Raw genomic sequence first — 26043 nt, 5'->3', positions numbered from 1 at the left:
TTGGCTGGGGGCAGTATGACCCAGAGACCAGTGATTGGTTACTACTAAGAAAGACAGATCAGAAACGAAACTGATATTGATTTTTTCTTTACCGAGGATTCCCAGCCTGACGACGGGGAATATTCATGAGCATGTGAATCCATGCCAGACCCATGCTGGAGAACAACAGTTACAGGTAAGTAACTTGTTCCTTTCCATGCAGAGACGTTTTGCCTTTATTGCTAAATCTTTGATTTCCCTAGTGACTTCCACTGTACTGAAAACTACAAAGAATCCATCCTGTGCTTACTTGTTTTGATTTGAGCTAAACCGAATAGTCGGTGGAGGGGAGCATGTCAATTGATTGAGGCCCAGAAACTGCAGCCACAGCCCTGTGGGGGCAGGATCAAAGCCTAGGGGCTGTGAGAAAGGTTGTGGTGACTTCTAGATACGCTCTGAATTCGTCTAAGACTATTCTAAATAAATACTATGCAACCACTCTGAAGAGATCTCTGTATGTTGGTTATTCCGCTCCTCTTAATGATAGAGTTCAGTCTTCCCTGGGTTGCTTTTTTAGTAACACAGTGCATTTACAGTACACATCAACAGAGAAGTAAAAGCAGACTTTGATGAAGTCTTCTGGCTTTTTCTGAAGACCACCAAGGTGGGCATTCAGGGGGCCGGGGGAATCCAAGCAACTGAATGTTGGGTAGCGAGGTGGTATTGGAAGGATCCCTGAGTCACCACATCTTGGTGCCTTGCATGTTGCAGAGGACATTCACAGTCCTGTACCTCAGGCTTGCCCTGGGAGACTGCACCTTTCTGACTCCCCTCCCCTGATAATGAAACCCAGTCCTAACAACGTTGCCTCTACCCAAATCCCTTGGGTGACCTTGTAGATTAGCCGTAGTACACCCTGCTCCCCAACTGAGTGAACCTTAACCTCTCCCTGAGCAGTCACCAATTCGTAGCTATGGCAAAAGAAGCTTCCCCTTTAAGGACGTAGGTTTCCTTTGATTTGTTAGATACTGTTAGCACCTCATATGGCACATCAACAAACTCCTCTCTGACAGTTTGTGGGATATGCAGTGAACTGGAAAATTTCAGCGACATGTGTTCTTAAGTTTACCTGCTGTATTTCTGTCCATTAAAACACACACTGGAATCACAGAACCGCTCAGCACAACACTGCCAGCACCTGGGATGGTAGGGGGAGAAAGAGTAACGTTCCAGAATGGCATATGGCACTTGAACTGAAAGCATTCACAGGTTCCCAGAAGAACGATAGCCAATCACATTCCTCACCTAATTACCAACCACAGGTACAAGAGACATAGGCAGGGGGAGGATAGAACACATTATGAAAACACCATGCACCAGTCAAAGAATGTGTATTTTAGGAGCTGGAGGGTTCTGTTTGGAGAATGCTGGAAACTGGTGAATGGTAAACGAAACAAAGGCTGTGGGGATAAGAGATGGTGGAGTAGTGGCAGCAGTGGAGAGCAGAAAGTTGGGTGAGAGCTACCAGGGTCTGGGAGGAGGTGGTAACATCAGATGGTGAAAGTGAAAAGAAGGAGGTGGTGGGATTTAAGATGGTAAAGGAGAATGTGGTAACATTATTTGGTGAGACTGAACAGGAGGATATGGTAACACCAGAGGATGGCTGTGGACAGGAGGTAACCAGAAAGGAATTAATAACAGAGGGGGAAAGAGAGAAGGATGGGTTGGTAAGAATTAAGGGAGTAGAAAAGGAAGTGGTAACATCAAGTGAAGACTTAGTGGCAGTAGGAAAAGATAACATCGGAGTGGCGGCGAGTGGCAGTCCTGCAGGTTACTGTGCAAGCAGAGTCTGTCCTCCCTGCCTCTCATTGTTGGAGGAGGAGCCTCACCTAAACCTACCTACAAGAACCCCCGCGGGACGCGGAGCGGACGCGGAGTGGCGGCGAGTGGCAGTCCTGCAGGTTACTGTGCAAGCAGAGTCTGTCCTCCCTGCCTCTCATTGTTGGAGGAGGAGCCTCACCTAAACCTACCTACAAGAACCCCCGCGGGACGCGGAGCGGACGCGGAGCGGACGCGGAGCGGCGGCGAGTGGCAGTCCTGCAGGTTACTGTGCAAGCAGAGTCTGTCCTCCCTGCCTCTCATTGTTGGAGGAGGAGCCTCACCTAAACCTACCTACAAGAACCCCCGCGGGACGCGGAGCGGACGCGGAGCGGACGCGGAGTGGCGGCGAGTGGCAGTCCTGCAGGTTACTGTGCAAGCAGAGTCTGTCCTCCCTGCCTCTCATTGTTGGAGGAGGAGCCTCACCTAAACCTACCTACAAGAACCCCCGCGGGACGCGGAGCGGACGCGGAGCGGACGCGGAGTGGCGGCGAGTGGCAGTCCTGCAGGTTACTGTGCAAGCAGAGTCTGTCCTCCCTGCCTCTCATTGTTGGAGGAGGAGCCTCACCTAAACCTACCTACAAGAACCCCCGCGGGACGCGGAGCGGACGCGGAGTGGCGGCGAGTGGCAGTCCTGCAGTCATGGCAGCCGAGGCTGCGGGAGCTGCGTTCGCCGTCAACTCCCCCCCAACTGAGGAAAAGCGCAGGCTGCGCAGTACACGTCCCAACTGGGACTCTGACGAACCGCTGCCTAAAGACTCGTCAGCCACCAAAAGAACTGTAGGCGCAAAAAGCCCAAAAGGGAAACGAGGAAGACCCCTTAAGCATGACATGCTTAAACCCTCAAATGGTTTTTTCCCAATTGAACCTCACCTAAATCCTCCATCAACAACGGCCATGCCCTTGGCCGAGACCGAAAACGAGCTAAGGAAGAGCTCCGAATCTCCTTCGAGAACAACAACAAACTCGTGCATCCCAACAACGGAGACGCCAACATCAATCATCACGAACTTGGGAAACCCCCACACATTGCCCCGCTTACCAGGCACTCCCGGAGGGGGGTCCAAGTCGGCGTGGCCTGGTGGTGTGGTTCCCGGTTTAGCTGGTCCGCGGGAAACCTCAGGAAGTGCCATGCTTGCAACATCGGACACTGATGCAGGGGACGAAGGGGCTCGGCCGCTGGAGGGAGATGCAGTGGAAGTAGGGGAGGGGCGGGAGGACCCGTCCCCCCCGATCGCCGTACAGGCACAGATCCACGGCCACACGGGAGTCGAGCAGATGGAGCCGCTGGAGGTACGCCCGGCCCCAGCTATGAAAGGAAAGGAGTCGGGCCAGTCGAGAGAGACTGGCCAAGGAGTCGGCGTGGACGCTGGACTCCCGAAAACACTGACTACAATCGAAACTGGCCTGGCGGTTGCACGTAACGCAAAAAAAAGACCAAGAGCATCTGGCCTCTCTTTACAGAACGGAGTTAACATCTTTCGAGGAAAAAAGTACCGCCTAAGGCCGGGACGCCCAGCGATAAACTATACCCCCAAAGAAAGCACCGGCAGAGAGACCGAAGATATGAACACGAAAAAGGGGAAAGAGAACGAAAACCCACCCTCCCAGCCGACTTTAATGAGCTTCTTTAAAGGCATCAGTATTGGCCGCATTCCCTCCAACACTGAAATAACTGATCTGGAAATATTAGAAGCCATTAAAGATTACCCACCCCTGTCAAAATATAGGAGGATGGAACGACAAGCGGCATTTGATCCCCCATCAACCTCTCAAAGCTCGCTAGCACTGGAAGCTCTGCAAAAAGAGTCAATTAACGTGGGGTCAAAAGAGCAGCAGATCCCTTCGGTGGTGTGCCTAAACCCGAAGGAACTGCAGGATAGAGGGAAAACAGTCCCGCCCACACAAGAACAGGAAAGTGAAACATCGCCCGTAGTGGTAGAAAAAGCTCAAAACAGGGAACATATTTGTGAACCCCAAAAAAAAACCAAAACGCTAACGACTAGCTCAAAACACGAGAGAGACGGGAGACAAACTGGGGAGGATGCCCCCTTGGCATCGACAACGAAACCACTTCCAGAACCTGCCCTCAAAATACCTGACCCCAGTTTTATAGCTGGACAAGCATCCAATAGTTCCCTACCGACCAGACCACCCAACAGGAGACGGGACCCATCAAATCTGCTGGATAGGGGGACGGCTGGCGCAACTGCAGGAGAGACTACTGAGCCCCTTTCCACTTCTGGCTCCCTATCCATAACGATGCCAGCCTCTAACCACTCTGGGCACATAAGATGTGAAGGCCGAGAAGAAGGACCGGACGTCAGGCACCAGCGACATCTGCATAGAGGCCTTTCACTCGATAACTCTTGGAACAATTTGCAACAAAAATCGCCGAGTACGACAAACTCTTTCGTTCTTACACCAAGGAAGACCCCCACCCAGGGATCACTCGCAGTAAAGGAGACCCCGACAAAAAAACCCGACATGACAACCATCATGTCAGCCATCACAATTGCGCTAGCTCCTTTCATAAAACTCTACGAGTCCATGAACGATACCTTAAAAGACCATACGTCACTTCAGGCCACGATACTCACAAAACTGACGTATCTAGAAGGATACGTAACGGCCCAAACAGACCGGGAAAAACAGCTGGAAGAAATCCTGAACAGCAACTTATCCACTCGTTCTTCAGCAGCCCTACCACCTCTGTTAAACGATGGCTGTCCGGCAAATAAACTAGTAAAGGATAAACCTCACGAAAAATCAACGCAAATTGATCTGACAACTCTAAGCCACCTAACTTCAGATTGCAAGTCAAGGACTACACTAGCAGCAAAAAAATGTGTAACGGCAGCAGAAAACTGCAGAAGCACGGAAGTTCTTCTTATTATAGACGAAAACAACACTTCGCAACCTGCCATTACGACCGAGCCATTTAAAATCTTTACAAAAAAGGCTCCTGACCCAGCAAAAGTACTAGCAACAGAGAGAAATTGCTCAGGAGAAAAAAAGACGCAAGAACCCACTAACGGAACTAAGAAGAAACTATCTGACCCTCAACCATTAAGACCGGGATTGCAAGAAAGCCATTGTTCCAAGCTGCTCCTAAACAAAGTCCAAGACCAAGTCGCACACTCACCGAAGACGGTGGTTGAATTCATGGAAAACGAAAGTCTAATGAACCTATCTCAGCACCTAGAAGACTCCGGACAACCGTCCTTAGGCGACCCTGATTTATCACCAGTTCGAAAAGTGACTTTTGAAGTTTATCCTGACAGCCCAAAAGCGACGTCCTCCACCAAGAACAGAACCCAAAGTCCCGAAGCTTTCTTGACAATCGAAGAACGTCGCAAAAAAATTCTAAGAACAAAGACGATAGAAAGCGTAGGAGCTAGAACGGAGTATAAGCCTCGCAAAGTCCAACAGTCCGTAGGGAAAAGACAACGATCGCCTATGCTGGAAAGCCCAGCAAAGAAAGTCCGATGGTCAAATAATAGCACAGACTCACCCAGTCATTCATCAAAACAACAAAAAAAGACAAGAAACTCGTCACCCAATTCTCACTCAAAAAAACCCTATTCTTCAGACCAGCGATACCATTCGCAGACAGACAAATATCATAAAGATCAAAAACTAAAAATAAAATGGCGATGGCAAATAAAGCTGAAGCAAATTAAAGAAAACTTTGACGATATAACTCTGAACAGGAGATCAGTGCTAACTCTGCTCCACCATGTGCGCAATCTGAGAACAATAACAACTGACGACCTGAAGATTGTGGAACCTAGCCATATAAAGGGCAGAGCACAAACTTATCTTTACATCACCTCAGAAACCATAAAAAATCTCCTGATTAACGAAGCTGAAGAGCTGCTCCGGCTTGGATACGATCTCACCATCCCGAAAGAAGGCAGAAAACTGTCCAAATCAGAGAGCGTGGAACGACAGACCTCTGAGATCATACGACCCCGGCATAGCTACTATGATCAGCCAACATCTTTAAAGAGCCGCACGATAAAAGGGGAAAAATCTGGTTTAAGAACAAACAACACAAACACACAACGATTGGTGGAAACGAAGCCACTCTCCTCTGGTTTGGGGAAAATCATTAGAGAAGAAAGGCAACTTGGCGCCAGGGATGAAAAGTTGAAACCTAAATCTACGCCTATTTCGAGGTTCTGGGCATGGCTGCCAAAAGCCCTCACAGAAAAGAAATCCTCATAGCAACAAAGACCCCCTTCTGAGGGCGACGAGGAACGGCTGCAACCAACAGTAACAAATATAAGACTTGGATCATGGAATACTAGAGGCTTTAGCCATCTAACTGTTTCAGGAGATGTAAACTTGGGCGATTTTGATATCCTGTGCCTACAAGAAACCTGGCTCACCAAACCACCGAGACTTGACGGCTATGAAATAACATTAGCCCCAGCGAAAAAGAGCATTAAGGGCCGCCCATCATCTGGTCTATTGACAGCAATCCGCATTGGCCATGGATTAAAGATGGACAAAACACTAACAGCAAACCAGTCTCTACTGACGGTACTCCTAACATGGACACACAAGTCAGTCACTGGTAACGAAACGCACTCATCGCCGGTGGCAATCGTAAACACCTATTGGAACCCGGATAAAATAGAAGCTGGAACATATATGAAGGAAATGGAAATGGCCATTGACGATATCTTGGCTACTTACCAAATCTCTTATCTACTAATCTGTGGAGACTTAAATTCAACTACTCCCTCGCAAAAACTTAAAAGAAATTGCACCCCTGCGGATCAGAGAGGAATGCTATGGCAGAACTTAATGAACTCTAGAAAATTGCATAACCTTGAGCTGGTCTTCCCTAACTTGGACCGCACTGCAACATGGACAAATGGAGCAACGAGCTCAACAATTGATCACATATTCACCTCGAGAGCCTTTCTGGATCTGATCTCAACCTTTGAGGTAATTAAAACGAAACACAGTGACCATAATTTGCTATCAGTTACCTGGGAAACCTCTACCGAACCCGTGGAGATCTTGGGCTATCAACTGGAAACGAACAGACAAGGAAACAGACTCCGTCTTTCAGCAGAAAACATCAAGGAGCTGACGGATAACTACAAAACTCTCAAATTTAGGAAACGCCCCAATAAGACCGATTACGGTCCTCTACTTACACTATACGAGAAGCCCAGTACCAAGACCCAGCTGACACCAAAGTTAAAAAATCACAATTACGACACCCAAGTAGTCGAAAAGCGAAGGATCTATCGGAAAATTCTGAGAAACGCATCAAAACAAAACTCCGTCGAAGCCGAAAGTCTAAAACGTGCCGCAAAAATCACTTACCGCTCATGGCTTCGAACCCATAGACTGAACATGCATCAACAAGACGCTGAGGCAATCATCAAATCTATATGTTCAAAGAACTCCAAAGAATTCTGGTCCCTGTTAAACGCTACAACATCGATGCCTTCTAGAAAGATCCAAAACACAATAGGAGAAAGTGCGTGGAGAATCCATATAGAAAAAACCTTTAAATCACTATCGGACAGACAATCTACCACTTCCACAGAAAATGTGTATAGGTGGGCCAGAATGGATGACAAAGATGAAATTTGCAAATTAATAATGTCGCTAAAAAATTCAAGAGCTCCGGGACCAGAGGGCATCACCAACATTGACCTGAAAGCTCACCCGGCGGCCTGGACAACATTCCTCAGCGAAGTCTTTGCAAGATGCGCGGATTCTAGAACGATTCCCGCTTCATGGACGTCGGCCATCATAGTCCCCATCTACAAAAAAGGAGATCCAAATAATCCTGCAAACTATCGGCCAATAGCCCTATTAGACCCTATTGGAAAGGTCTATGGCTCCCTGCTTCTGAAACGTTTCCAAACCTGGGCCAACGAAGCCCCATGCAACGACCATTTCCAATCTGGATTCAAGAAGAACATGGGAGCAACCGTTAACATCTTGTCACTGAGCCTTCTCAAAAGTAGAATGATGGAAGGAGGTTCCAGGCTATACTTGGCGTTCATTGACTTTACTCAAGCTTTCGACAGGGTCGATAGACTACTCTTATGGGAAAAACTTGAAGCTTGGGCATGCCCAAAAGAAATCTTGGATCCCATCAAAGCCCTCCATACGAACACACAGGTTAGAATTCGCTTAAACTGTAAAGGATCTCTCACTACAGCTATCGCGACAAACAGAGGAGTTAAACAAGGATGCCCCCTGGCACCTGCAATCTTTCTGGCTTACATTGGAGATTTTCAGCTAACCGAACCTATGGTAAGATCCTTCCCACCAAAACTGGGGGCGCAAAAAATAAGCAGACTCCTTTATGCGGATGATTTAATCTTGATAGATCAGACTCCAGTGGGCTTGCAACGTCAGCTGGATAATCTTGATTCCTACGTGACAACAAATAACTTAGAGGTAAACAAGGAAAAGACAAAAATCCTTGTTTTTGAAAGAACAGTGAAGAAATTTGACAACAATAAATGGTACTACAACTCGTGCCCGATTGAAAAAATTCAGAGCTTTAAATATCTAGGTGTGATTCTGGATAGTACAAAAAACGACCTAGCTATGCAGGAAGCGCTCCTTTCGAAAATGAGAAAACTAGCAACAAAAGGCAAAGCAATCGATAGAAAATTTGGACGATTCTCGATGATTCCAGCTTTGAACTTCTATAAATCCAAAGTTGTGCCCTCTATTACATACGGAGTGGAGGCTATGTTACAGCTTCCGATTACTATCTGGCACAAACTCGAAGCCTACTACTGGAGAACCGTCCTGGGACTGCCCCCCTCTACGCCTGTTGCCTCGATTCGTAGGGAACTGAGCTTACTGTCCCTGTTAGGGTCAGTGGAATGTAGCTCTCTAAGACTATACAGAAAATGTCTGATGCCAACGAGCCCCTTCTTGTTTAAGTTAATAAAGAGGGAGCTGGACCGGGGCACCAACAAACCGCTCCAGCGCTGGGAAAAAAGGATGCAGACACTACTGGAATCAATCGAGAGTAATGAAGAGGAACTGCGGTCTAACCCATCGAGGATCCTAAGAAAATTGAAAGATCTTGATTGGATTCGGACACTGGATAAAGCCTCAGAAAACAAACTAACGCTCCATCTGCCTCCAAACATAAAAAAATTGAACGACCTCCAGGGTTACGTAAAAAAATTTCCGAACAAGCAAGCAAGAAACTATCTTCTGCGAGCCAGGCTAAACCTGCTTCCAACGAACGAGATCAATTTTATTAGAGGCTTAACAGCTACAAATGACTGCAGACTTTGCAAAATACCAAACGAAAAAGAAACAGTAAGGCATCTTCTCCTTAACTGCACAGAAACTGGCAAAGTCAGGTCCAGTTACATGCAACATTTCACATCTGACCTAACGCTGGAGTCCGAACCATGTTGGTGGTCAAGGATGATTAGTGGAGACAGATCAACCTGGCAAATCGCGACTACTAAAATACTGCAGTTCGCTCTGAACAAAATAGAAACTAACTCAACATAAGACGTCAAACTCAAAGGGCCACGAGTTGGCTGAAATTCCCAGTGAACCCATAAAACTACGACACATCGACAAACGGAGAAGTATTTGTAAAAATCATTTGTTTGATTAAAACAAAAATAAAAAAAATAAAAATAAAAAAAAAAAAAAAAGATAACATCAAGTCAGATAAAGGAAAGCAAGAGGAGGTTGTAGGAGCCCGGGTGCAGGATGAGTTGGTTAAAGCATCAGAGACTGATAGTGATATAAAAGAGATAACATCATGGGAGGGCAGAAATTGAAGAGACTGAAAGGAGTAATCCACGAGGAGATACTAGCAATATCAAAGATGGTTTTTAGGAGTCTGGGAAAATAACATAAGGAGGGGAAATGACCGCTGAGACAGAAACATCAGACAGCAAGGAAAGGTGCGAGGGGGCATAGTGAGAGCCAATACTTGGCTGATGAGAGCAGGCAGTTTTCAGCGGGCACAGTTGGCGCTAGTAAGGACCAGATAGTAGGAGGAGGTTTGAGTTTGGGTCAATTAGTTTTCTGTGAGTTTAGAGAGGTGGGTAAAGAAAGAATGCAAGGATGTCCAGGCAGACCCTGAGGGACCCTCTATAGCGCACCTTGCCGGCAACATCCACTGTCTCTGAAGGATAGCTCAGGGGCAAAGTGCTCGCCTTGGAAGCAAGACGACACTGAGCAATACAGGTTTGATTCCCGGGTCCACGCTTAGAAACCTCTGGGTATTAAGCGTGTTATAAATAACCTATCATACCATATCACTAATCCATCTGCTCACAAGAATACACTAGTGTAAGTTGTGGGTACAGAACATCCGAAGTCTGCATCTAGATCAGAGTAAGAAGGGTTAGGGTCTCCCTAAACCCAGCAACATCAGGGAGGGGGTTGGCAACCCCTCTTGAACTGTTTGAACTGGGAATTTGATTCTGTTGGCAGGAGGGTCTAGTTATTTGCTTTCCGCCGAAGAGACATTGAGCAAGGGGAGGTCCCTTAGGAGGAAGGGCCCCCAACCCATTCAGGGGAAAACCTTTCTGGCATTTATTTTGCGTGGGAAGTCACAGTTTTATTTTGAGTTGCTGAACCTTGTAACAGAACCCTTAATGAAACATAGCAATCATTGACACCCTGTGTTGGCATTCTTCATGATCTCAGGTGGACCCTGTGACAGCATCCAGCTTCAAAGATAATCACAGTAGGAGAGGCACTGTTCTCACTCTGCCCTTGAAAGCCTTCCGCAAACTGTTGCCCCAGTGTTGTGCCACGAACAGAGTTGGAGATTCCAAAATCGCTAAGATGGTAGATTTCTATCCCGGAGCGTCCCACCCACACCACGGCACTGTCCCTGGAGTGAGAACTTAACTGTAAAGGCTGCCCAGTGGGATTTTTCTGGGTGGAAAGTATTTGTTTACTGTATTGGACATATCAGGGAAGTCCTGCTGCTGTTCTGAGAGTCCTCGGTTGGGCTTGAGGTTCAGACCTTTTATGTTGAAGATGATTATTGCTGGTTTCTTAGCCTTTTAATGAGATTTTCGAACACAAGCTGAGTGTGGTTCCCATCAAGTTTCGAGACAAATCTGTACACAGCAGCATCCCAATTTGGGCAACCCCATACCACGTACCTTTGTCTCAACAGATGTTTAAAACCAGTCTCATCAGCCCTAGAAAGAATAGTCAGTGGGGACATATATTAGGTGTCACAGTCCAAAACATCTCGAGTTCCGCAGTTTTCAGACCCCTGCTAGCACTTCATGGAAAGAAAACGCATTTAAATGAGATGCACAGTAGTTTGAAAGAAAGGGTTGCGTTTAAGAATGGGTGGGTGACACTGAATGACACAGATATTTTATTCTTCAGGGTAACAATGGCACACACAAAACAAGTACAACCTGTGACACTCAGACAAAATGATATGAATAGCAACTGTTGCACAGACGTTATTGTGAGATGTGTAAAAGTATTATCACAGGCAAATTGACCCTGCACAACCATGTTGAATTAATCAGAACCTCTCCTAAGTTCAGTAGGACAGCTACTATCGCCAAGAAAAATCAAAAGCCCTACTTACAATCGTATGGTTGCGGTTGATAATGGTGGGCTGATGGATTTCTCACAGGTGCACTGGAGGGAGACACTAAACTAACACAGCATCTCCCAAGCATAGCGCTCATCAAAATGTGAGAAGGGTGAAGATGCCAGAGGGTGCAGCATTTTTGTAGGTGACTATGACCAGCTGGGAGGCCATACATTTTATCTCTGGTGTGACCAACACATGTATGTGGCTGGGTTCTGAATTCACCTGTTCCAGTGTATCCTGTTTGTATCATCGGTTTAGAATTGTTAGATATGTCGAACTGTGCAGACTATACTTTTAATGAGTGGCATCTTTTTGATATGAAATTGTAGAGCTAAATGCACTGTTTATATACATTTTTTGCAGCAGAGTGATAGTGTTATCACCTCATCGTGTCAGGACGCAGGGGAAAATGTGAAGAAGGATCCATGTGATGGACACCCAGATGAGAAAGTATGTACCTACTATCCATCTCAGTATGATACAAAACATGTAGTCATTATGTACTATGATCCCTAAATTATTGTTGCCCCAGCAATTTAAGGTGACAGAGGACAAAATTAATTTTGGCGTCACGTCCACAGCCATACAAAATCGACCACCAAAAAGTTGTTTTCTACAGACCATGGATCACTGTGAAATGTGTCTCACTTTTAAACAAATAATGGGTCACTGAACAAGCAAGAATAATATTAATTTCCTCACAGAGCAATGTAATATGATGTAATGTAAAAAGAATGGATAAAGCGCACCTTCACCAGCAAGGGCATCATGGCCCTTTTCAGGCCGAAGAGTGTGTAGAAAAGTAGGGCAAAAGAGGAGAATCCGATTTAGAAATGAAGGGCCTTCAGTTCACGCCGAAAGGGGAGATGGTCAACAGTAGCCCTCAAAGACGGGTGGGGAGGCTTTCAGAGCTGCTGTGACAGAAAAGGAGCGTCCCCCCCCGCCACCCGAGCTGGCTTAAACCGAGGAACCAAAACCTTGAGAGAAGAAGCAGAGCAAAGACACTGTGCAGGAATATAAGGAAAAAATTTAGCCAGCAGATATTCTGGCCCTCTAAAGCCCCGTGACCCAGACAGAGGGCCTTGAACTTAATGTAGTTGGCCACTGTAAGCCGGTGAAGTTTAACCAGAAATGGAGTGATGTTACAGAATATGGGTGCCCCAGCTGCCAAACTGGCCGCAGAGTTTTGCAGCACCTGTAGCTTCTGGAGCAGGTATCCTGGCTGAGCCATATACAGAGCATTGCGGTTGTCAAGGGAACCTGATACTAAAGAGGACAGCACAAGAGCGCAAAGGTGAGCAGGAAGGTAAGGAAGAACCTTCTGCTGTATCCGTAGTTTAAAATGAACTGACTGGCATACTGCACTAATCTGAGATTGCACAGTGAGAGAGTTAGAACCTTTTACCCCTCATTTCTTAACAACTGTCAAAGGCACAGGCACTGGAACCATCTCAGGAGGCCAAAGACCACCCTGAAGTGGCCGAGGGGGAACCAACCACCAGCACCTCTGTTTTCTCACGGTTCAGGCACAGCCAGTTCCTACCCATCCAGAGATGAATTGCCAGAAGGCAGGACAGGCAGCGTTCAGGGGAGGACGGGAGACATAAATCCAGCCACACCAAGATCTGTGTGTCGTCGGCATAGGAGAAACAACGGAAGCCAAAAGAATGATTCAAAAGAACAAGAGGCTGAATGTACAAATTAAAAAGAAGAGGAGACAGAGCCGAACCCTGGGGAACACTGCATGAAAGAAACTTTGCAGCCAAGGTAAAAGGAAGAATGTCGAGGGACTGGCTCTGCCCTGAGAGAAAAGAGGCAAACCAACCTAGGACTTGGCCTGAGAAGCCAGCCAATGACAATCTCCCCAGCAGGATAGCGTGGTCCGCGGCGTCGAATGTGGCTGAGAGATCCAACAGGATCAGAGCTGCCGTGCTGCCTTGATCCACGACTTGGGCCAGATCATCGGCCACTGCCACAAGAATGGACTCTGTTCCCCGGCCAGGCTGGAATCCCGATTGAAAAGGGTCTAGACACCTGGAGTTCTCCAAAAAGGCACAGAAAAGTGGAGTCACCAGGGCTTCCAAAAACTTCATAGGGAAAGTAAGGAGAGAAATTGGAAGGAACAGCCGGGTCAAGATTAGGTTTCTTTAGTAAAGGAAATATCAAAGCATGCTTAAGAGGGGAGGGAACATAAGCTGACGCAAAGGAGGCATTTACCGCTGCCGTAAGAAGATGTGAAATTCTGGGGGAGATGTCCTTCAGGATATTAAGCGGGATATGATCAATCGGGGAGATTGATTTTAAAGCAAGATCCGCTGAGACCACATTGGCCTTAGAAAAACGGGGAAAAAGACCAGCTATACACGCCCTCGGGCACACCAACACTACTGGAAGGTGGGGCTGGACCTGATGTGACTACAATCTTCTGGCGGATGGCCGAGATTTTCTCCTCAAAGAAAGTAGACAAAGAGTCACACAGCCTTTGGGAAGAGGCCACCACTGCAGTAGAAGGGAAGGAGAGAGAGCAAACAACCTTAAAAAGCTCCTTTGAGGAGTTTACAGAGGCTTGCGCACGGGAGAAAAAAAAGAAATACACATTTTGCCTTTGTGATGGCCAGCTGGTAAGACGCTGTTGCCTGCCGAAGAGCAAGGCGAGAAGGGGCACAATAGGAGATGCGCCATTTGCGTTTGGCCTGCCTATGGGCAAGCTGCAACTTAGCCAAATTGGCCAAGAACCATGGCTCAGAAGGCCAGGCACGAGATTTGTAAGGGGGGCCAGTGCATCCGCTGCAGAAGACATAGCCAGAGCAAGAGCCTGGGAATTGCATGCAGCCCCGCCTGGCTGCCACTGAGTGATGGCTTGAATAATATCAAGGTGCTTCACCTTTCTCCACTGCCTATTAGGGGGTTGGTGAGCGGCACCAGGGGCAGCGCTGAAGAGAATTCAGCTGAAAAACATTCAGCTGAAAAAGAAATAATAAAGTGATCGGACCATTACACCAGAAATGCTGTAAATGAAGAAACGAACAGCGGGGGAAGAAAATTGGGTCCAGAGTGTTTACTGAGTGGTGAGTAGAACCATCTACTAACTGGGCACAACTCCGAACAAGTTGAGATGAGGCAGGCTGCCTGCGTATCTCTTGTATTATTAGGATGAAAATATTAATCTCCCAGGACCACCAGCATCTCAAACCGTAGTCTGCGATCAGCCACCAGTTCGGATAGAACTACAGCAAATAATGGATCAGCACCTGGGGGCGGTAAATTAGTAAAATGTGAAGAGTCTGAGTGGCTGAGACCACAACCCGAACCAGCGAGTCCTCCATCGCAACATTGTGCTGAAGAGGCACCACAGAGCACACCCAATTAGTGTGATATATCAAGACAATTCTGTCGCCAGCCTTAGGTGGCGCCCTGTTCAGATGAAGAATCGGATATTCAGCAGGCAAGGTGTGGGCCAGGGCTGAAACCGATGAGGATTTAAGCCATGTTTCAGTTGCAAATGCCAAATCACCGAGGTGATCCTTCAAAAGAGAATAGCAATCGAGAGCATGCGCAGGAAGCGATTGCGCGTTAAAGAGCAGACATTTTAGAAATTAGTTGGGTGCTTTCATCAGCAGACACAGGATGTACATCCGCAGTGCCTTGTTGCCAGCCAGGGGGAAACGCAATGTTCAATGGAGCCATCCTAATAAGTGAGCTACGTGAGTGCAACTTACTAGGACTGCCCGGAGGGATTGTCCACAGCCTATTTGAAGCGTGGATGGGCACAGATGGGCCTCCCTTTTTTAGCCGAACTACGGCCAAGCTGAGGCGCTCCCGCTGCGCCCGTCCCCTGCGCTCCTGGCGCGGTGCGTGACTACATATGATATGCACATGATGTTAGTAGGAGCCAATCCGCTGTCCAGGCGAGAGAGAGAGGAGCCAGCCACCGCCCAATGAGTGCAGGTAACAAAGAAAGAAAGACTTACCACGGGAGCATGCCCCGTGCGAGTGAAGAGGCCAGGCAGCCTCACGCTGACTTCAGCGAGGACGCTGCAGTCAGTACAAGGAAAGTAACAAAGTTGAAGCAAATAACAGGAGAAGTAAAATGTATTAAATATATAAAAGCAGTATGCAGGTTGCAGAACGAAAAAATTATAAAAGCGCCCAGTCAGAGACGGTGGTCATAGCGCACAGGGTCAATAAAAGGAAATGAGGTTCAAAAGGAGTCTTTTTTCAAACAGTGTGCGTTCGTGCACAAATCACACCAGCAAATGCCAGAGTAAACCCTGAGGCCCGGACCCCAGAGAAATAGTGACATGAAGTAGGCATCCAGAGAGCTCTCACAATACACCACTCCCCTGAACTGCATTATGCATCCCATGAGCTATAAACTCTCATTGCTTTTATGGTACAGTTCTTTCCTGAACTGAAATGTATGTATTATTATTATTAGTTATAATGGCTTTCAAATGGTTAAGACAGAGAGCTGCTAAGATAGATTTCCAAAATCAACCCTGGGGTGGATTTTGGGAGGTCTACCTATTTATGTGAACAGAAAATGCACTGAGTTCTAGCCAAAGCCAATTAAGGTAGGCAGCAGAGCAGCAAGACGGGGTGTGAGAGTGGTATAGGGCTACAATAAGACACACATATAGCACCCATTAATTCCAGTAAGACAGAAGTATGTACTTTGATTTATTAGGCCTTAAAAATACACACTAAGCAATGAAACATATGGGTACGTATTATCACACAACTACTGCAAATTACATATATACATTCAACTTTGTGGGTTCCAAGGAGACCCCTAACATTTTACCCTGAGGACCGTTAAGAAACAATTTAGCAGAGCCATCAGCAGCACTTTCAATGGCGGTATGTGGTAAAGTCAATGAGAAAATAGACAAGCAATTGATTAAAAATATGTAACATAACTTCAAAGCTGCAGTAAATATTTTTAAAAGCATCAATCAAGTCTAATTACTTTTTAATTACATTAACACATGACAGCCGCCATTTTGGAAGTAAAAAATGGCTGACAAATTCAGCACAGGTAAAGAGTGCAAAAAAAGGTGTGGTTTGAGGAAAGATGGGTGGGAGTAAAATCATATAGATTTGACTTAGAGATGGGCGTTAAAAGGGTGGGACACAAAGCCAAACAACACAAATCCATCCTCATATGTAATCTGCATTGAAAAGCACCAGAGACCCTCATTCAAAGCCCCTAGTTCAAGCTCTTATGTTAAAGATCTTACTTTAATGACAATAGTTTTGGCTTAAAGGTAGTGCTTTCAGAGCCACCTAATAGCCAAACTAAAAACCAGTGTAGTACAGGTGAGTCATCACATTCAGAAAGACACAGTAAAAAGACTGAAGAGCAATCCTAGAATAGATCTCAAACATTTAGTAAGCCCAGCCTTGAGATGGAATCAGGTCTACTGCCTTTGAGTCACCAGTTCCAAAAGAACTCAGTTAGGTTTACTATTGGATTTAACAATGCCAGTAGCTACGATTCACAGTTCCAAAAGTTAGGAAAAGTTCAGGTAAGTATCTCTCGGTCCCATCACACTAAAGAAAGCTTAGGAGGGGATGTTAGACTAGATCAACATCTATCTGAGTCATTCAAGAGAGAGATAAGGCCAAGATACACCCATGAAGGATGGGGGGAAATTAAACAGGTATGTTAACTTTCCCCCTTACTATGATTTTCCCAAAGACCACTTCAAGGGTTACAGAATCTGTTGGGGGCACATACTTCTTTGCTTTGTGTGGTCGAGGGAAGCCCAGGGGTAGCGGGTACAGAGGTTGTTTTCTGACACAGGGTTTAGTTTTGGTCGGTTGCAGTACCCGTATTACGGTTCCCGAGATTGGCCAGCTGGTAAACCTTGTCATAAAAAGTAAACTACTTCTGCTGAGCAGGCGATCTCGGGAGACCTCCAGGAAGCAAAGAAGACGTGTTGCCACAGAAGTCACCACGGTCAGGCCTGTGACAGGCGATCTTCGGTTGACGAAGAAAGGACCAGGCCCTGCACAGCTTCCATTGGGAATAGAAGGCTGAAGATGCAGGAGCAGACATCTTGTAGAAAAGGTTGAAGATCCTCCAAGTTCGAAGGATGCACTCGGAACAGCAACATATGCAGGGATGTAGCCCTGGAGAGAGCTGGTAAGACCACCAGGTAATCCAAGAACACTTCCGAGGAACACACCACAGATCCTTGAGCAGGCGTCGAGATTGGTTGTTCCCACCAGTCAAGGGGTCGAGGCACCAACGAGGGCCATATTGAAATCAGGACAGAGGATCAGGACTACACCAACACTTGGCTGGAGGCGATGCTGGTCTGCTGCAAAGAGTGTCCACGGGTCTTCAGTGGCCCACACTTCTTTATAGGGTTCTCGGCTCCAACAATGATCTGTTGAATGTCTGCAGGAGTCCTCCTTTAATCCAGGCTTTGAACTGGAGTCGCTACCAGGTACACCAATGCTAAGGATCTTCCCCATTCAAACTGGCAGGGGTTTGGACGTGGACAGGGGACAGACAGTCCCAGGCGCCACCTCTGGTCACTCACATAGACCACCACTTTGCCCGGAAAAGAAGAAGCTTTCCCCAGGAAAGGGCTTGCCATATATGGCAATTCCATACCCGGGAGGGCAGGAAGAAAGCCAAAGAACAACATGTCCAAAGGACAGGTGAAAATCTCATGGCACTCTTAATGGCCTTATGCAGTAAAATGCAAAAGTGCATTAGTAAAACATTGAAATCACGGTAGAAACATATCCGCTTCCACCAGCCCATCGTGGACACATTGCTTTTTTTGACCACAACGTTACAAAAGAAAAATATATTAGGAGTATCCTAACCACACTTCACTGTAAGGTGATGTGTGCATTTTTTAAAATACAAGAAATACACTCAGGGAGACATAGGTCCAGGTCTCATAAAGTAGCATAGATGAAAGGAAGGCAGAGAGTGCGCTTGTTTCATTTGGGCTACTTTTTTTAATGCTCAGGCGACCTTATCCTCCAGGGTGACATGAGCATTTAAGGAGGGGCTGGACAAGAGCCCAAAGATACATTGTCCAGCCCCCTTGCATACGTTAGTGTCAGGGTATGAGCGGCTTCCAGCAACCACAGTGTTGCTTTGAGCACATTTCACCGAGAGCGGCTGCTAAAGGGCCTGTCCAAGTGAAATGTGTGGGCAAAAAGTGTTCCCATCCCTGTATGGGGGATGGAAATGCTAGTGTGACAGCCCTGTGTTAAACCATGGCTGTCACACTTCCGAAAGAAATCATTACAGGTTCAGAAATTACCGTCATGATTTGCACCTCACCATGTGCCTATTTTAAAAAGCACATGGGGGTAACCCTCATTTCAGGGCATTAAAAAGTGGATCCCATTTGTGAATTCAAGATATGCTTTTAAATGTACTTTTAGCGTATCGTCTTTTGAAAATCTGGCCCAGTGATCAGTTCCCCATAAAAATGAGCACAAAGCAAGGGAAGTAAAACAGAAAGTGTAAGAAAGGGTGCCCCATCAAAGTCTATGGGAGGAGAGCAGCAAAAATAAAATCTTTCCTAAAAAGGGCATTCAAGCAGAATTTGTGATACTGACCAGAAGGCAAGAGATCAGCAATAACAGAACTGGAGTATCCAAATTAACCTCAGGTTTATCAGCTATGCAGGAGAGGTTAGCAGTTGAGTGGGTACGGAATTTCTCTAATGATCACTTGTTAGGGGATTAGCAATATTGACCAAAAGAGATTTTCTCAAAAAAGCAATTCAGATGATTGGATTTGTCATAATGATTTTATGCTGGATTAGCAGACATAGAACTTCATTGCTTGTTTGGCTAAATAACCTTGTTGACCATGACTGCTATTAGTTTTCCCGGTAACTCAGCAGAATTATGAGTGGTAGGGAGGCAGAGAATTCCTTCAAGTTCCCCAAGCATCCCTCTGTAGTTTGGAGGAATTGCTGCCAGCTGTTACTTTGCCATATTTCATCAATTATTCTGGAGGACACACATCCATTCACCTGCTGGTGGTGTTTCCTCCAAATTTCAATATGAGTCAAAATATGGTGTAAATGTGAAAGTGATGGTAAATTTGTTACCACCACTTTTTCCCGCTACTCCTAATGAGGCCTTTAGTTCAAACATTGTGTGCTAAGGTATGCCACTCATCCCCACCTCCTCTTCTGACATTGCCCCACCTTCTCCTCCCAGGTATATCCCTACCTTCCAACAACCATCACACATGAAAATCTCCACATTCAATCCAGACATAGGGCCTCATTACGAGTAGCGCAGTGAAAACGGGTCATGGAGGAACGAGCGGGTCCGTGCTCGTATGACGCCGCTAATACCGGGTGATTACGAGTGCGCGAGCACGCGCGAACCCCCATGCCGGTAATGGCCATACCGGCATGCCTGCCGCTAAAGGCCCTCCAACCCCCCAATAGCATCATCACGGGACCCGCCAATACCGCCACTGACTAGGAGGAACCCCTAAATACCGACCCGGTAATACCAACATGCTAATACCGGGCTCGTAATACCGAACCCGGAAATAACGGCATCGCGTCGGAACGGGAAATGGGCCAGCGGCCATCTTTAAAAACACAATCATTGCAATGCTCCCAAACCACCAGTTGTTTTCTGGAGAGCTCTGTGACAATACTTCGAGAATGTCTAAGGCAACCCGGAAGACCGCCCCCCGGCTGCGGAAACATTGCTTTTCCAATGCTGAATTAAATATGCTAGCGGACACCCTTGATGCACACGCTGATGTCATCAAATCCCAGAACCTGAAGCGTGAGGTGCAGCAGCAGAAGAAGGACATCTGGCAGGAGGTAGCCTGCAAGGTGTCCGCTGTGGGAACCACCCCACATAGTGTCAAGGATTGCAGGAAGAGGTGGGACGACCTCCGCCTGAGGGTGCGTAACATCATCGCAAGCAACAGGAGGGAGGCCATGGCCACAGGCGGTGGTCCCCACTCTACCACCTGGGAGGAGACCGCAAGCACCTTCATAAATCCAGAGTCCATCGAGGGATTTGGGGAGATGGAGACGGGTGCGGCATCATCACCAGAAGGAGGTGAGTGACCCTGCAGACCCCTGTAGGGGAAACCATGACGTAGCACAAGTGATGTGGAAGAGAGTCTAGGCAAGGCAATGCATGCCCCAACACCCCCATGAACATATCCAAGTCTAGATGGCGGGCCAAACCCTGCCATACAGAAATGCATGCTGAGTGCCAATTCCATAACCAACACACAGCCAACACACCTGGACCGTGCCCATGTAATACATCACACAAACCCCAATTCAACGGCATGCCACTTGCCATGCAGCAAATGCCAAAATGCCCCCACAGACTACCCTGTCTGACACACCTGTAAGACCTGAATGCATGATTAAATGAATAATGAACAGCACCATAGTATGCTTCTGGCATGTAACACCATTAGATGCGCTGCATCTCTTCTACCCCCCAGGCACCGATGGAGAAGATGCCAGCCAAGACACCACCGCGAGGGCATCCACGTCCCGTCCAAAGAAAAGGGCTACCACCACCACCACCTCAGGGGCAGCCAAGCAGGCCACACCTACAGCCATTGTGCGTGACACAGCCGAGACACAGCTGACAACACCTACTGCCAGTGTACCTGACACACTCGAGACCCAGCAGCCCACACCAGTGGAAGGGGAGTCCCTACAAGCAATGGCCACTACTGAAGATGACTTGGAGGAGCATGTGGACCAGGAGGGAGTCACGGAAGTGACAGGTCCACCCAACCCAAGCCCCGTGTCCACCCCCCCGCCCCAAATTCAGCCCTCACCCACCTACAGCAGTGCTGATCCCTGCCTCCATGATTCAGACCTGAGCCGCTTCCTGGAGGACAGCACTGAAAATGCAGGCCCCGTGAGTGCACCACCCACCACTCCTGCTCCCACCAATACCCTTGAGTCACGTCTGGCGAGGGTGGAGGGCCGACAGGAGTCCATGTTGGAGCTCTTGCGGCAATACATAGCAGATGGCGAGGACACCAGGCGGGAAATAGCCACTGCCATAGCGGGGACCACTGCCGCTATTACCGCCAACACAGCCGCAGTGAATGCGTCGGCAGTGCTGATGAGGGACTGTCTGGGGGCAATAACACAGGTACTTACATCCATCCTGCTCCACATGCAGCGGCCACGCCTTGCAGCAGCTGTGGAACCTGCCACCGACTCCTCATCAGCCACCACACCTGCTTCCTCAGTCCCTATCAGCCCTCTGCGTCCTACCAGAAGGAGTGCAAGGCACACCAAAATGCTGCCCCCGGACAGCAAAAAGTCCCGCAAGTAGTGTGGGTGGACAATGGGAGTGGGATACATGGTTGGGGGTGAATGGGAGCATTTGGTGGAGTTTATTGTGGGGGTTTGGGAGTTGACTGGGGGGGTTTGGGAGTTGACTAGGGGGGTTTGGGAGTTCACTGGGGAGTTTTGGGGGGTTGTCACATTTTTGCAGTTTGATCCAATACACCCGTTGTGAGAAAAAACATAATGGCTGGTTATTGGTGATTTGGTGTGTATCCATTTATTGTATGATGGCGTTCAGTGCCCAAATCCCAACATTCCCTGTGTGCACGTCCACATGGACCCCGTGTGTCACTGACACATGTCTGTCAAAGTCCCTGTGGTTCAGAAGTATTTGTGAATCAGTGATTGGCGTACTGCATGGCCATTCTGTGCATCACGTACTGGCAGGGGTGCTGATTCACCTCCGTCTCCATCCTCATCATCCTCACCCGGTGCATGCATGTCAATGTCAGGTGGCAGTGGTACAGTTCTCCGGACGCACATGTTGTTCAGCATGACACAGGCCATGGTGATCTTTGCCACCTTCTCAGGCCTACAAAGGAGTGCTCACCAGACCTGCATAGGCAGCGGAACCGCGCCTTCAACAGGCCAAAGGTCTGCTCAATCACAACACGGTTACGGGTGTGTACCCGATTGTACTCCTCTTCATGGCTGTTCAGGGGTAAGTAGCCACGGCCTCAAGGGATATCCTCCATCACCTGCAAGCAAATACAAATAGGTGTGTGTCACTCTGAGCTGCCACCTTCAGGAATCACAGTCATGGCCGCAGCTATTTGGTGTGGACATGCACATGTCCCTGTACGTATGCACAAATGTCATCTAAATGCATACTATACTTCTATGAGGTGTGGTACTCTGGATGGCGTTCAATAGATGATGCAGGGTGAAATTATGCATGCTGAGGGGGATGTACTGTGGTTGTACGACAATGTTTAGCCTCCCATTTATGCTGTGTATACTACACAGTAGCCACATTGGCACAGTTGCAATCCTGTTTAGTCATGCATTGCTTGACATACACATGGTGGTCAGGTTGTGCGTCTTACATGTGGTCATTGATATGCGTTAATGGTCAAATGTGTGCCAATGATGTGTCCTCTTGGGGGTGGGGGGTTCAGGTCTGGTGTCATTAGTTCTGCGTGCATTCTCCACTCACCGTCCATTCCCACCCAGGTGGGTATGCATTCCCCCCCATTCCCACCCAGGTGGGGTATGCATCGCAACACATCCCTACCCCAATGCACTGCCATGGCCCACTTACGCAATTCACCAAGCAGCCAGGCACGAGGTCCAGCATGCCGCTGCATGTGACGGGGTAGCGTGGAGTTGCGCAGCACCATGGCATCATGTGTTGATCCCGGAAATCGGGCGCAGCAATGTGTGATGATCTTGCTGGAGTCACATACCATCTGCACAGTTATGGAGTGGTATTGCTTGCGATTGCAGTACACCGCCTCTACTGCATGGAGGACAACCAATTCGACATGGGTATAGTCCAGGGCACCAACACAATTGGACATGCCTGCCAGGGCATGGAAGCCTACTTTGGTGTCGGCCATCTCCTGGGCAGTCCGTGGTAGGGATCTGTGTGTGCTAGCGTGCTTCAGGAGGGCATCCAGCACTTGGGTCAGCATGCGTGAAAAAAGTGGTTGTGAAATGCCATGCAGCTGGCCCACTGTGTGCTGGTAGGTGCCTGTGGCCAGGAAGTGGAGCACAGACACCACCTTTAGTAGCGGGGAGATGGCAGCGCGTATTTCTCTGAGGCTGGCAATGTCGTTGCCTATCATGTCCACTATGGTGGTGATGGTGTCCCGGTCCAACCGATATAGGGTGTGGATCTGCTCAGGGGTTCGATTGAATGGACTGGGTCTGATGCGAGGGATTGGCGGCTGCCTACGAGGGACTACTGCCTGCACTGGTGGTAATTGCTGGGCCTGTCTCACCCTCCTTCTCCTCCTGCGTCTCCTCTGTGCTGCCTGTTGTTGCTGCTGTTGTTGTTGTAGTTGCTGTTGTTGCTGTAGTTGTAGCAATATAGGCATGTCCTCCAGCACCATGATTGCAACAGCTAGTGGTAGCATTTTGGTGTAGGAAGGGGTGTGTTGTGTGGGTGTACTCCTTTTATACTGGGTCAGACTCCATTGAGTCCACCTGTGGTGATTGTGTGCACCTGTAGCAGTTGGCTTGATTGCTGATTGCTGTTTGCCGGTGGTCCCGATGCCTGTATGGCCGGCATCGTCCAGCCCCTGATTACCGGCTTCGGGATGCCGGTATTTGCATGTCCGCGTTGGTTGTGATGTCCTCCTATTACCGGCATGCTGGTATTTGCTCACCGGTATTGGCGGGTTGTCGGGTCGGAGTCCCCCAGACCCGTTAACGATGCCGCTATTACCATTCCGTCCTTCCTTTTTTCATTACCTCCATTCTCGTAATGAGGCCCATAGTCCCTCTCTCCACCTGACACATCCTACTGTACCCCAGACCTCATTACACGGTAGGTGGTAAAAAACGGGATTTACCGGCATGGCGCTATTAGCGTATCCGCCCTCACAGGAGACCGCCAATAGCGTACCATTACGAGTAAGCAGACACGCGCATAGGGCCATGCCGGTAAATGACCCTACCGCCATGCCGCAAAAGCACCTTACCGGGGCCAACCAAAGTGCTGATAGCACCTCCGCCCTCACTCTACATGCTATTAGCGGTGACCGCTATTAGTGGTGACCGCTATTAGCATCGACCGTTAAATTGCGGAACCGGAAATAGCGTCATCGCACCGGAACGGGAAAGAGCACGGCGGCCATCTTTAAAAACACAATCCATTGCCATCCTCTGCCCCCTGGACCATTTTGGAGTTGGGAGCTATGTTGAATCATCCGTGACACCTGCATCATGCCCAAGGCCTTGAAGAAAACCTGTGACAGGCACCGGAAGGAAAAGTATACTAACGAGGAACTGGTCATGTTGACACAGACCCTTGCAGAGCATGCAGAGGTAGTCTTTGCCAATGACATGCGCCGCGCTACCTTGCTGAAGAAGAAAGCCATCTGGGAGGAGGTGGCTGTCAAAGTCAGTGCCGTGGGCAGCAGCACGCGCACTGTGCGCGAATGCAGGAAGAGGTGGGACAACCTCAGGCTGCGGGTGAAGGGCATCCTGGCGGAGAACCACCGCATTGCCAGTGCCGGTGGAGATGGCTCCCCAATACGCCTGAAGGAATGGGAGGAGACATGCGCCAACATGATTGCCACCGAAAGCATCGAGGGAGTGGGCAGCATGGAGGTTGACGTGGCTACCACTTCCGATGGAGGTGAGTGTACACATGACAGGATGCGATGTGAATGTACAGTCACCCCCATATGTGAGCACAGACCCCACTCATGCATGGACACACATCCACACATGCATCCATCCATCACCATGTCAGTGTCAGACCCAAACAAACACACATGCACACATCACCAGAGACAAGTCCCAAACTCAACCATGCATGGATGAGGCACTGAACTGGCACATCACCTGCATCCACTACTGCTAAGTCCCAATGGCCACAACTGCATAATTCCTGTAATTTACATTGAGTATATTGAAACGCAACCAATGCCATCCCCCTTCTCGTCAATGACAGTCTCACATACAGATGGGGAGGATGCCGCTGATGCATCAAAGGCACCACCTACATCCAAGAGGCCAAGGGCACAGGAGCCGGAGGATACCCCTGCAACATCCAGGGGGAAGGGGGGGAAGGCCACACCTGAAGAGTGGCAGCCTACGTCATAGTGCCACTGCCAGGGCAGCAGTAGCTGCACCACCAACTGTGGCCCCACCACCGGAGGCAAACCCACTGTCAACAATGCCACACACCCAGGGCTCACCATCAGCTGCGGCAAGCTCCGCTGGTGAGGCAGCCGCCACTGGCCCCCTGTCCGATCCAGAGGACACCCTACTCCAGCACATGGAGATGCACACCCCAAGCCCCCCAGGAAGCCCAAAGGCAGTGGCATCCCAGACCCCTGGTTCTGATGGGACTTTCGAGGACACCAACCCTGCAATCATGTCACCCATGCTACCATCACCTGTTGCATTGGAGCCATCTGAGGGCACGGCATCCAGTGCACGGTCACCCGGCACTGACCTCCAAATTTCCACCATCCTGCAGCGCCAACAGGAGCTGACCGTGCTGGTTGGCCAGCATGTCGCTGAGGCTGCCAATCTCAGTGAGAACATTGTCCAGGCGGTGAGGCACTC

The 26043-nt window shown here is 48.5% G+C and overlaps 1 protein-coding gene across 3 annotated transcripts in view; it reads left to right on the top strand.

The window, feature by feature from the left end:
* The window catches only part of LOC138492131 (uro-adherence factor A-like), a 1977591-nt gene that overhangs the window by 388597 nt on the left and 1562951 nt on the right, over window positions 1-26043 (top strand). For all 3 annotated transcript variants that reach the window (XM_069619116.1, XM_069619117.1, XM_069619115.1), the window contains exon 4: window positions 11822-11908. In XM_069619116.1, the coding sequence (XP_069475217.1) occupies window positions 11822-11908 (87 nt within the window). The remainder of the gene's footprint in view (window positions 1-11821; window positions 11909-26043) is intronic.

This window comes from Ambystoma mexicanum, chromosome 10 (genome assembly GCF_040938575.1).
Source record: "Ambystoma mexicanum isolate Mex_15411 chromosome 10, UKY_AmexF1_1, whole genome shotgun sequence".
Classification (NCBI taxonomy): Eukaryota; Metazoa; Chordata; class Amphibia; order Caudata; family Ambystomatidae; genus Ambystoma; species Ambystoma mexicanum.
The sequence above is the reverse complement of the archived record's forward strand: the minus strand, read 5'-3'. Positions and strand labels throughout refer to the sequence as shown.